Here is a 13,851-nt window from a genome sequence, read left to right as displayed (position 1 = left end):
GAACAAACCAAACTCCAAATTACTAGAAGGAAAGAAATAATAGAGATCAGAGCAGAACTAAATGAAATAGAGGCTAAAAGAACAATGCAAAAATCAACAAAATGAAAGTTGGTTTTTGAAAAGGTAAGCAAAAGCAATAAACCACTTATTAGATTAACGAAGGGAAAAAGAGAGAAGACCCAAATAAGATGAAATGAAAAAGAAGACATTCAACTGATACCACAGAAAAACAAAAGATCATTCGAGACTATCATGAACAACTATACACTAACAAACTAGCAAACCTAGAGGAAATGGATAAATTCCTGGACATGTTCAACCTGCCCAGATTGAATTGGGAAGAAATAGAAAACCTAAACAGACCAATATGAGTACTGAGATTGACTCAGTAACAAAAGGTCTTCCAACAAAGAAAATTCCAGGACTGAACGGTTGTTTTTAAAAGCATTATTTATGCAGTAGTCCCCACTTATTTGTGAAGGATACGTTCCAAAACCCCAGTGGATGCCTGAAACCATGGATAGTACTGAACCTTGTATATACTGTTTTTTCATATACATAAATACTTATGATAAAGTCTAATTTATAAATTAGGCACAGTAAGAGATTAATAACAATAACTACAATAACTAATAATTAAATAGAACAATTTATAACAGTACACCAGCATAGATGCTGTTTGTGCTTTGAGGCCATTATTAAGTAAAATAAGAGTTACTTGAACACAAACACTGTGATACCATGACAACTGATTTGATAACCAAGATGGCTATGAAATGACCAACTGGCAGGTAGCATATACATTGTGGATACACTGAGTAAAGAAATGCTTCACATCCTGGATGGGACAGAATGAGATGGCAGGAGATTTCATCATGCTACTCAAAATGGCATCAATTTAAAACTCATAAATTGTTCGTTTATGGCATTTTTCATTTACTATTTTTGAACCCCAGTTGACTGTGGGTACTGAAATCATGGAAAGTGAAACCACAGATAAGAGGGAGCTATTGTAATAGCAAAACCAAAACAAAACCTGAGACTAGCCTAGATGTTTATCAACACTAGCATGGATATATAATTCATGATTTATACATAACGGAATTCCACAGAGCAAAGAAAATGACCAAAAAGCAGCTCCTCTAAAAAAGTAGTGAATCCTGTGCAAAAGAAATCAAACAAAAAATCTATTCATATGTATTTCAAACAGAAGATAAACTAAACTCTAGTATTTAAAGTTGCATGCTTAGGCAACAAAACTATAAACAAAAACAAAGAATGAATGTTATTAAAGTCAAGAAAACATTTACATCTTGGAGAAAGAGAGGGGGTTTGGTGATGGGAAGGCAGGCACGAGGTTTTTAGCAGGGCTGGTAATGTGCAATTTTTCTTTTAAACAAGGGTCGGAACTATGTGGGTGTTTGTAGACAACATTTTAAGCTGCACAATTGTTCCTCGTACTTTTTGAATGTGTCCTATGTTTCACAATTTTAAAAGTTTTAGAAACATGATCAGTTTGGTTTTATTAGCACCACGAAACCCATAACTGCGGGGGTGGAGGGAGCAGTGTTTAAAGTTCAGAGATGGTGATAAAAAACAAAAGGGGTGTGAATTCTCTTTCACGTTAAGTGACTGAACATCTTACTTGGGCAATCTAAGGTGGTAGAAGCTGGAGTCCTGAGAAGTCCGTTTACATTCTTGGAGAAAGAGAGGGGTTTGTTGTATTCCTGCCTTCCATAGCATAAATAAGGGAGGCAGACTAATCCTTCTGCAATTGTACCATTGCCTGAAGTGAGAAAAGTAATAAAATGGGGCACACTGAATAGTGTCTGATTAACACAACGTTTTTCTATATAAAAATTAGTGATAATCTTTAAAACAACATAGGATTCTAGTCTGCATCCTTACCCTTCCAAATGCATGCAGACTATCTCAATGCACTATGACTCATTGATACCAGAAGAGAGAAATAATCAAATGTATAAGGAGAAAATTCAGGATGAAATAGGAAAACAAATCTTACCATGTAATAGAAGACCCATCCCCTAGGAGTTCCCTGATTTCATCTCGGCATTTCTGCTGATGCTCAGGGTGGTTTGCCAAGCAGTAAAGGGTCCAGGAGATAGCACTGGATGTGGTGTCATGTCCTGCAAACATGAACGTTTTCACTTCAGCCCGGAGATCTGCTTCAGAGAAGTCTTTGCTGTTTTCACTCTAAAAAATACAGTTATGATCTTTATCCAAAGTTGGCTATGGATTATCTTTTTCAATTGCAGCAATGATAATGGAAAAAGATTAATGTTTTAAAATCAAAATTAATATGCCTAATTTGGCATATATTTTTCTATTTTACTTTTTTCAAACCTTAATAGAACACCAGGCATTGTAAAAAAAATAATCTATGACTCAACAGAATTCAACTGGCAGAATAAATCAAGAGTCCTATGGATGTTCATATTTTTTGATTTATTAATTCTACTTAAAGGAAATGTTTAAAAATTGCCCAAGAGATTTATGTACAAGAATGTTTAATACCATAGTCAAAAGAAGGAAAGACTGTAAGTGGCCAACTAAGGAAAGGTAAAATAAATTATGGACCATTCATAAAATGGGACATTATTTTAGTGGTAGGTAGTCAAAAAAAAAAGGGACATTATGTAGTAACTAAAATTATATTTTTGAATAACTTCTTTTTTTTTTTTGCATTTTAACCTTTAATTAATGCTGACCTCTGACAGTATCAGCTTTTTAATTGGTCCTTTTTTTAAAAAATTATACTTTAAGATCTGGGGTACATGGGCAGAACTTGCAGGTTTGTTACATACTCATACATGTGCCATGGTGGTTTGCTGCATCCATCACCCTGCATCTATATTAAGTATTTCTCCAAATGCTATCCCTCCCTTACCCCCCATCCCCTGACAGGCCCTGGTGTGTGATGTTCCCCTCCCTGTGTCCATGTGTTCTCATTGTTCAACTCCCACTTATGAGTGAGAACATGCAGTGTTTGGTTTTCTGTTATTGTGTCAGTTTTATGAAAATGATGGTTTCCAGCTTCCTCCATGTTCCTGCAAAGGACATGAACTCATCCTTTTTTATGGCTGCATAGTATTCCATGGTGTATATGTGCCACATTTTCTTTATCCAGTCCATCATTGATGGGCATTTGGGTTGGTTCCAAGTCTTTGCTATTGTAAACAGTGCCACAGTAAACATATATGTGCACGTATCTTTATAATAGAACGATTTATAATCCTTTGGGTATATACCCAGTAATGGGATTACTGGGTCAAATGGTGTTTCTGGTTCTAGATCCTTGAAGATTTGCCACACTGTCTTCCACAATGGTTGAACTAATTTACACTCCCACCAACAGTGTAAAAGTGTTCCTATTTCTCCACATCCTCTCCAGGATCTGTTTTCTCCTGACTTTTTAATGATTGCCATTGTAACTGGTGTGAGATTGTATCTCATTGTGGTTTTGTTTTGCATTTCTCTAATGACCAGTGATGATGAGCTTTTTTTCATATGTTTCTTGGCTGCATAAATGTCCTCTTTTGAGAAGTGTCTGCTCATATCCTTTGCACACTTGATGGGGTTGTTTGTTTTTTTCTCGTAAATTTGTTTAAGCTTTTTGTAGATTCTGGATATTAGCCCTTTGTCAGATGGATAGATTGCAAAATTTCTCTCCCATTCTGTAGGTTGCCTGTTCACTCTGATGATAGTTTATTTTGCTGTGCAGAAGCTCTTTAGTTTAATTAGATCCCATTTGTCTATTTTGGCTCTGTTGCCATTGCTTTTGGTGTTTTAGTCATGAAGTCCTTGCCCATGCCTATGTCCTGAATGGTATTGCCTAGGTTTTCTTCTAGGGTTTTTTGGTTTTAGGTCTTACATTTAAATCTTTAATCCATATTGAGTTAATTTTTGTATAAGGTGTAAGGAAGGGGTCTGGTTTCAGTTTTCTGCATATGGCTAGGCAGTTTTCCCAGCACCATTTATTAAATAGGGAATCCTTTACCCTTTGCTTGTTTTTGTCAGGTTTGTCAAAGATCAGATGGTTGTAGATTTGTGGCATTATTTCTGAGGCCTCTGTTCTGTTCCATTTGTCTATAACTCTGTTTTGGTACCAGTACCATGCTGTTGTGATTACTGTAGCCTTGTAGTATAGTTTGAAGTCAGGTAGCATGATGCTTCCAGCTTTGTTCTTTTGCTTAGGATTGTCTTGGCTATGCGGGCTCCTTTTTGGTTCCATATGAAATATAAGGTGTTTTTTTTTTTTTTAATTTAAATTCTGTGAAGAAAGTCAATGGTAGCTTGTAGGGGATAGCATTGAATCTATAAATTACTTTGGGCAGTATGGCCATTTTCACAACATTGATTCTTCCTAACCACGATCATGGAATGTTTTTCCATTTGCTTGTTTCCTCTCTTATTTCCTTGAGCAGTGGTTTGTAGTTCTCCTTGAAAAGGTCCTTCACATCCCTTGTTAGTTGTATTCCTAGGTATTTTATTCTCTTTGTACCTTGAATAACTTCTCAATAATAAGGGGGAAGCTCATGATTTAATGTTAGGTGAAAAGAGCAGTATTAGAAATGTATTACATATATGTGAGATAATAGTAACTTAAAGATATACAGTTTGAATAGACAAAACATTGAAGGAAAATAGGAGTATTACCAAATAAGATTGCAGGCATTTTTAATTTCCTTTACTGTCTATTTAATTTCATTTAACAATTAATGTGTACTATTTTCCCACCAATAACAGGCAAGCCAAGAGCTAAATCGTGAATGAACTCCCATTCACAACTGCCACAAAAGAATAAAACATCTAGAAATACCTCTAACAGGGGAAGTGAAGGACCTCTTCAAGAAGAACTACAAACCACTGCTCAAAGAAATCTGAGATGACACAAACAAATGGGAAAATGTTCCATGCTGATGGATAGGAAGAATCAATATTATGAAAATGGCCATATTACCCAAAGCATTTTATAGATTAAATGCAATTCCCATTAAACTACTATTGACATTCTTCATAGAATTAGAAAATCTTTTAAAAATCATATAGGGCCAGATGCAGTGGCTCATGCCTGTAATCCCAGCACACTGAAAGGCTGAGGTGGAATGATCACTTGAGATCAGGAGTACAAGACCAGCTTGGCCAACATGGTGAAACCCTGTGTCTCTAATATAAATACAAAAATTAGCCAAGCATGGTGGCTAGTGCCTCTAATCCCAGCTACTTGGGAGGCTGAGACACGAGAATTGGTTGAACTCAGGAGGCAGAGGTTGCACTGAGCCAGGAGCAGGCCACAGCACTCCAGCCTGGGCTACAGAGCGAGACTCAGTCTCAAAAAAGAAAAAAAATTCATCCGGAACCCAGAAAGAACCTGAATAACAGAGACAATCCTAAGCCAGACAAACAAACAAAAACGAACAAACAAACAACCAAAGCCGGAGGCATCATGCTCCCCAACTTCAAATTATACTACAAGACTACAGTAACTAAAAGAGCATGGTACTGGTGCAAGAACAGACACAGAGACCAATGGAACAGAATAGGGAACCCAGAAATAAGACTGCACACCTACAATCATCTGATCTTAAGCCAAGTCAACAATAGCAAGCAATGGAAAAAGGACTCCCTATTCAATAAATGATGCTGAGAGAACTGACTCGCCATATGCAGAAAATGGAAATTTCCTTACATTATGTGGAAATACCAGCTCAAGATGGATTTAAATGTAAAACCCAAAACTATAAAAACCCCAGACAAAAATCTAGGCAATACCTTTCAGGACATAGGCATAGGCAAAGATTTCATGATGAAGAAGCCAAAAGCAATTGCAACAAAAGCAAAAACTGACAAATGGGATCTAATTAAACTACAGAGATTCCCTGCACAGCAAAATAAACTACCATTAGAGTGAATACACAACCTAATTGTGAATATGTTTGCAATCTATCCATCTGACAGATTGAATAGTCAAAATGTTTGCAATCTATCCATCTGACAAGGTCTAATATCCAGCATTTACATGGAACTTAAAGTTACAAGAAAAAAAAACCCATTAAAAAGTGGGCAAAGGACATGAGTAGATATTTCTCAAAGGAAGACATACATGTGGCCAGCAAACATATGAAAAACTCAACATTACTAATCATTAGAGAAATTCAAGTCAATACCACAATATGATACCATCTCATGCCCGTCAGAATGGCTGTTAATAAAAATTCAAAAAACAACCGATGCTGGGAAAATTGTGGAGAAGAAGAAACACTTTTACACTGCTGGTGGGAGTATACATTAGTTCAACTATTGTGGAAGACAGTCTAGTGATTCCTCAAAGACCTAGAGGCAGGAATACCATTTGACCCAATGATCCCATTACTGGGAATATTCCCAAAGGAATACAAATCATTCTATTATAAAGACACATGCACACATAGGTTCACTGCAGCACTATTCACAATAGCAAAGACATGGAACCAACCCAAATGCCATCAATAATAGAATGGATAAGGAAAATGTGGTATATATACACTATGGAATACCATGCAGACATAAAAAGAAACAAGATTATGTCCTTTGCAGAGACATGGATGGAGTGAGAAGCCATTATCCTCAGCAAACTAACACAGGGACAGAAAACCAAATGCCACATGTTCTCATAAGTGGGAGCTGAATGATGAGAACACATGGACACGTGGTGCAGGAACAACACACCTGGGGCCTGTTGGAGGGTGGGGGCTGTGAGGAGGGAGATCATCAAGAACAGCTAATGAGGCCAGGCAAGGTGGTTCATGCCTGTAATCCCAGCACTTTGGGAGGCTGAGGCGGGTGGATCATTTGAGGTCAGGAGTTTGAGACCAGCCTGGCCAACATGGGGAAACCCCATCTCTACTAAAAATACAAAAATTAGCCAAGCATGGTGGTGACCCATGCCTGTAGTCCCTGCTACTTGGGAGGCTGAGGCAGGAGAATTGCTTGAACCCAGGAGGCAGAGGTTGCAGTGAGCCGAGATTGCACTACTGCACTCCAGTCTGGGTGACAGAGTGAGACTCAGTGAAAAAAATAATAATAATAATAGCTAATGATTGCTGGGCTTAACATCTAAATAATGGGATGATCTGTGCAGCAAACCACAATGGCACGTTTACCTATGTAACAAACCTGCATATTCTGTACATGTACCCCTGAACTTAAGAGTTGGAAATCAAAAAGAAATAAAGACATGAACTAAAAATAAAAAACAATGTGTACTCTTTTTCTAATCAGAAAATGTTGTTTTATTTTATTACTATTATTTTTAGAGTGGATGTCTTGCTCTGTCACACAGACTGGAGTGCAGCGGCATGATCAGCTTTGAATTCCTGTTCACATGATCCTTCCACCTCAGCCTCCAGAGTAGCTAGAGCTACAGGCACTGCCACCACATCTGGATAATTTTTAATTTTTTTGTAGAGATGGGGTCTTGCTGTGTTGTCCAGGCTTGTCTCAAACTCCTGGCCTCAAGTGATCCTCCTGCGTCTGTCTCTTGAGTCGCTGGATTATAAGTATGAGCCACCATGCTCAGCAGAAAATTAAATTTTTTTTTTTTAACAAGTCATTAGTTCCTGGCGATTTTATTTCATTTCCAAAGCCACCTCATTTTGCAGTGCCTTGTTCTTAGTAGTCTTGGTTCAGGAAGACTCATGTTTCACATGATAAATGTAGTCAACACAATGAAAGTTGAGTTCACAGAGTATTTATTTTTGTTCCCTCAAATAATTCAGTACAATTAAATTTAGCAAATATTTATTGAACACTTGGAGATGACGACGGAAATTATGTTCACATGGTACTGTCTGGTACAATGGAAATGGCATGGGATTTGGACCGAGGCAGAACTGTCTTAAATCCTGGCTTTGTTAGTTTTAGGTATGTTACAATGAGCACTTTTTGGGCCACAATTTCTCTTCTTTAAATAAAGATATTTATAAACACCTCACAGGTTGTTATGGTAAGGGTTGAAGGTTCTTGGCACATAAGCAAAAATCATGAATAAATAGGTATTAAAATATATAATAAATACAAAATAAAATAAAAATGTTGTTTTTCTCACTACATGTCAGGATCTTTACACATGTAATCTAATTTTATCCTTACAGGATTGCTAGCCTGGTGTGTGACAAGAGTTGTCATATATTGAGTGACTGTCAATTCCCAAGTCCTTCACTTTTCTCATTAACATCCCATGGACACCTCATGAGCCAGTCACCAAGCACTGTGCTGGTCACCAGGGAAATGGGAACAAAATATGATCCTAGTCTTCTAGGATGGGGTTTTGCAAACTCTAATTACAAATGAATCATCTCGGGATGTGTTGAAATGAAGATTCTAACCCACTAGGTCTGAGATAGAGCCTGAGATTCTGCATTTCTAACAAGCTCCCAGGTTTTACCGATGCTGCTTGTCTATAGACCACATGTTGAGGAAGAACGTTTCAGCCGCTTGTGGCCTTGGGAAAAGACATACAAGTTCCCACATAATTAAAATGTGACATTGGAGGCATGAGAGAAAGCCCTGGGAGGACAAGGAGGCAAATCTTTACAAGGGAAGTTCAATATACGTCAATTATCAAATAAGTAAGTTTTTCTAATTTATTTATTTGTTATTTTAATTGCACTTATTTTTTTTTGAGACAGAGTCTTGCTCTACTACCTCCTGGGTTCAAGCAATTCTCCCACCTCAGCCTCCTGAGTAGCTGGGACTCTAGGCATGCACCACCAAGCCCAGATAAGTTTTGATTTTTTGTAGACACCAGGTTTCACTATGTTGGCCAGGCTGGTCTCAAACTCCTGACCTCAAGTGATCTGCCCAACTTGGCCTCCCAAAGTGCTGGATTATAGGTGTGAGTCATTGCACCTGGCCTATTTCTTTATTATTTAATTATTGAGTTGAATGTGTTCAGAAGTTTGGAAGACTTACTTTGGCACTCAAAAGAATGTCCAGAAAATCCTGGTATCTCTTCTGAATAGCATCTTGTTTTAGTTCATCCTTAAGAGACTCCTTCCGGTCCTGGATTACTTTCTCTAGGTGGAAAAATTATCTTTTTTATTATCAAGGTTACTGAAAAGTCAATCAAAGCCAAATGTAGTTCTGAGAAGCTGGTGCTCTATAAGTAGCCCCTGCCCCACCCCCCACCTTTCTGAGTTGGTAAGGGACATCACCACCAGCTGTCTTTCTTTAAAATAGTCCCATCCGTGACCTACAGGTACTTCACCTTTTGAACCACAATTTTGCTTCCTTCAAATAAGGATGTTCAAATGTACTATGCAGGATTTTGTAAAGGTCGGAGGTGACTGACATATATGCTTAGTGGGGCTTGGTACATAAAATGAATTCAAATGTAAAATTTGTTCGTGATGTAGGGTACCGTTACCAATCCCTGAGCTTAACTTCTACAACCTAAGATTTGGTTTGAAAGAAAAGCTAAAGAAAAAGATGAGATGTCATATCTCATGGTAGAGACTGGTGGTCAAATTCAGTGGTGGAGGAAGACTGAAAATATTCCCCTTGAGAACTGGAGCAAGACAAGGAAGCCCACTCTCACCACTCCTATTCGACATAGTACTGGAAATGCTAGCCGGAGCAATCAGGCAAGAGAAAGTAAGAAAAGGCATCCCAATAGGAAAATGAGAAATCAAACTGTCTCTCTTTCTAGATGGTAAAATTCTACGTCTGGAAAACCCTGAAGACTGCCAAAAGGCTCCTGAAACTGATAAATGGCTAGTGGAAATAGAAATCCTCTCCGTAACGCACATTGTCGGTTCTCTGCAGTGCACTGCAGCTTTCCAATGCTTCCTTTTTGTGCCTTTCCTACTGGAAACTAGGCTCTAAGCTACTTCTGTGAACAGGAAAGGTCTGCCGTTAGCAGTCAGGAGTAAAATGTCTTCCGCAGCCAAATTTTATTCTCAATATTGTCCCATCAACAGGAAAACAGCCACTCAGTTCTACCATTCTTTTAAGACACGTTGTTTGTTTTCTATTAAAATGGTACTTAGGGAGGGACGTGGTGGCTCACGCCTGTAATCCCAGCACTTCGGGAGGCCAAGGCAGGTGGATCATGAAGTCAGGAGATAGAGTCCATCCTGGCCAACATGGTAAAATCCCATCTGTACCAAAAATACAAAATTAGCTGGGTGTGGTGGTGGCACATGCCTGTAATCCCAGCTACTCAGGAGGATGAGGCAGGAGAGTCACTTGATTCTGGTAGGTGAAATTGCAGTGAGCCGAGATCGCACCACTGCACTCCAGCCTGGTGACAGAGCAAGACTCCATCTCTCAAAATAAATAAATAAAATGGTACTTAGTAAGGGAATTTTAAGTTTGGAAGTTAACTGCAACCATTTTTCTAAGGATAAATGCTTCAGTATGGGCTGCAATAGCAGGCAATTTGGCACATTGCCCCCATTAAAGGAGCCTTGAGTAAAAATGACATAGTCCCTCCAAAGATCCATTTTTTGGGGGAGCCAGGCAGATCACACAGGTTTAGGAAGTCAAAAGGGGAAATATACAAGATAGATCAGCAAGATTGTGTGGGTAAAGCATCACTTAGTTCAAACAGTTTCATGGCTTGCAGGACCACGCCTTCAATGATGGGTGGCACGTTTAACAGGGTGCTGGGATCCAAGAACCAGGGAGGAAAAACAGCCAGAAGGACACTCCGCTGTCTTTTCCTCCACCCTGGGTCATATGGAAAGACGGAGACCAAAAGAATTCTCACTTCTTTTTCTAGATGGGTAACAGATTATCTTCAGCTGGCACCCCTCTGGAGTGCGCTCTGAAACACTGGAACTTCTTTAACCTCAGCACTTCAACAAGAAGGCATTTTTACCAAACCTTTGCAAACATTCCAAGATCAACCCAGATGTTTTAGCAATCATATCAGGCAGCTCCAAGAAGAATAGTTTCCCCAAATTAGAGCGGTAACCTCCAGGGAAACCATCTGCGGATCCCCCTTATTTGGGGCCCCTTTAAGTTCCCTTCTCATTGCAGGACCTTAGGCAATAGGCCAATTTTCTGAAGACCCTGGTAGGTATATAGAAGTTTTCCAAAATTTAACTCAGGAATTTCACCTCACATGGGAGGATGTTACGCTGCTCCTAAACCAGACCCTTACAGCAGCTAAAAAGCAGGCAGCTCCGCAAGCAGCAGACAGTTTCGGAGATGAGCAATATGTCTCCTACAATCCACCAAAAGGGAAGAAAGCAGATAGGGAAAGTGAAGAAACAGCAAAAACACCATTCCCAATTGGGAGGGAAGCAATTCTGATAACCCTAGTTGGAACCCAATAACTCAGAAGATAAATGCAAAAAAAGCATTTTTTAATATGCATTTTAGAAGGCTTACGGAAGACCAGGACCAAACCTTTCAATTACTCTAAACTGTCTATAATAGACCAAAAGCCAGGTAAGAATCCTGTAGCCTTCATGGACAGGCTGAGAGAGGCACTAATAGAACACGCCTCTGTATTTCCTAATTCAGTTGAGAGAGCTCATCCTGAAGGGCAAGTTTATTACACAGGTAGCTCCCGATGTTAGGAGGAAAGTTCAGAAGCAAGCTATAGGACCAGACAGCACCTTAGAGAACGTCCTGGAGGTGGCCACCTCGGTCTTTTATAATAGGGACTAAGAGGAGGCCCTAAAGAAAGAGAGAACGCTCAGGAGGAGGACAGAGGCTCTAGCAGCAGCTTTGCAGGCTTGCAAAGTCCAGGATCCCCGAGGTGCATCTGCTGGTTGCCATCGGTGTGGCAGGCCAAGGCATTTTAAGAAGGAACGCCCAGGCAGCAAGACGAAGCCATCTCGACTCTGTCCATCCTGTGGCAGAGATCACTGGAGATAGAACTGCCCCCAGAGATGGAGGTCACTGGGCTCAGGACCAGCCTCACAGATGGTCCAGCAGGACTGATGGGTCCTGGGGCTCAAATGCCGGCTCCAGTGGCTCAAACTGCCATTATAGCACAGGAGCCGTGGGGGATTCTGGAAATTAAAGGAAAAAAAAGCAGACCTCCTTCTAAACACTAGAGCCAGTCTCTCTCCTTTCTTCCCTCTAATCTGGGACCCCCTCCTTCCCATAGCACTACTGGAAGGGGCATCTCAGGAAAAGTTATAATCCAATATTTTTCTCAACCTTAGTTGCAGTTAGAAGAATCTATTGTTTACACGTGCTTCCAAGCCATTGTTCTAATAGCTCTACTGTCAAAAGAAGCCTCCATGGTAGTGCAGAGAAGGCAAAAGAAAAAGAAAATAGGGCCGGGTGCTGTGGCTCAAGCCTGTAATCCCAGCACTTTGGGAGGCCGAGGCGGGCGGATCGCGAGGTCAAGAGATCAAGACCATCCGGACCAACATGGTGTAACCACGTCTCTACTAAAAAATACAAAAAACCCCCCAAACAATTAGCTGGGCGTGGTGGTGTGCGCTTGTAGTCCCAGCTACCCGGGAGGCTGAGGCAGGAGAATTGCTTGAACCCGGAAGGTGGAGGTTGCAGTGAGCCGAGATCGCGCCACTGCACTCCAGCCTGGCGCCTGGCAACAGAGCCAGACTCTATCTCAAAAAAAAAAAAAGGAAAGAAAAAGAATAAATCCTCCAAGTTAACCCTAGGAAATACTGTTTACACTCCACATGACGTGGCAGAATTACCGTCCTCTAGGGGGAGCTCTTAGCTAACAAATAGCCAGTAAAACAAGCAGAGGTACATAAGGCCGGATAAGCAGTAGTGGCTCTAAATAATGTCTCTCCCCAGGCACAAGCGCTCAGTTAACTGAGCTAATAGCTCTTACAAGAGGACTTGAATTAAACAAGGAAAAGATAGCTAACATTTATACCTACTCCAAGTATGCTTTCTTGGCTCTTCATGCTCATGCTGCTATTTAAAAGGAAAACCACCAATGGATCTCCTATAAAATATCACCAGGAAATTAGCAGGTTATTATCCTCAGTTTTTCTTCTGTGAGATTTAGGAGGAATGCATTGTAGGGGACATCAAAAGGGACAAAATAAGGTAACTGAAGAAAAGAGGTTAGCTGATCAGGCAGCTAAGTCAAAGGCAAGGAAGCCTCAAGCCCCTTCTAATTTAGGAAGGCTTCATAAGAGAAATTAACCTCCGGTATTCACCTGCAGAAATAAAATAGGCCACTTCTCTAGGGCATACTTTTTAGCTCTCAGGACGATTACAGTCAGCATGGCAAACTCTATTTGCCAGCCTCCAGCCAATGGAAAGTCCTTAAAATCCTTTACCAAGCTTTTCACTTGGGCAAGGACAAAACCTTATTAATGTGCTAAGAGACTGTTTCAGGCAGGAAACCTCTAAATTGGTTAAGCACGTAAACTCTCTAGCTCACTTCCAATAGAACTTAACACAACTAGCAGGAACCCAACCCCAGGAAACAGAAGCACCTTTATTTAACCCAGGAAATTTGGTGTTAGTGAAAACTCTCATCTCTGTCTCCTTCCCTAAGTCAAGCTGGAAAGGGCCCTGCACTGTTCTTCTTTCAAACCTCTCGGCAGTAAAAGTTACAGAAATCAACTCCCGGATACATCCACTCAAGTTGAAGCCTGAAGAGCTGGGGGAGCAACCCCTGACAGCCCAGAGGAACGTCATGAATATCAATGTGAAGAAATAGAGGATCTTAAGCTGAAAATCACAAAAGATAAGTAACTTAGTAAGGGCTACTCATCTTAGTTGGTCTCCTACCTCACCACATACTTTTTATTATTTTTAACTTTTCTTCTCAAAGTTCACTGTCAAATATTAAAACTTCTTTTTAATGCATATTTTCAGGGAGATTTTAATTATTCATAGGAT

At 39.9% G+C, this 13,851-nt stretch overlaps 1 protein-coding gene across 2 annotated transcripts in view; it reads right to left on the bottom strand.

Annotated features, from left to right (window-relative positions):
• Window positions 1–13,851, bottom strand: part of CYP4Z1 (cytochrome P450 family 4 subfamily Z member 1) — a 53,630-nt gene that overhangs the window by 17,302 nt on the left and 22,477 nt on the right. For both annotated transcript variants that reach the window (XM_012434769.2, XM_012434770.2), the window contains exons 7-8: window positions 8,974–9,077; window positions 2,024–2,214 (exon numbers count right to left, since the gene is read on the bottom strand). In XM_012434769.2, the coding sequence (XP_012290192.2) occupies window positions 2,024–2,214; window positions 8,974–9,077 (295 nt within the window). The remainder of the gene's footprint in view (window positions 1–2,023; window positions 2,215–8,973; window positions 9,078–13,851) is intronic.

The sequence above is a fragment of the Aotus nancymaae genome, unplaced genomic scaffold, assembly GCF_030222135.1.
Source record: "Aotus nancymaae isolate 86718 unplaced genomic scaffold, 86718_ANA_hifiasm-v0.15.2.pri h1tg000007l, whole genome shotgun sequence".
NCBI classification, from domain to species: domain Eukaryota; kingdom Metazoa; phylum Chordata; class Mammalia; order Primates; family Aotidae; genus Aotus; species Aotus nancymaae.
The sequence above is the reverse complement of the archived record's forward strand: the minus strand, read 5'-3'. Positions and strand labels throughout refer to the sequence as shown.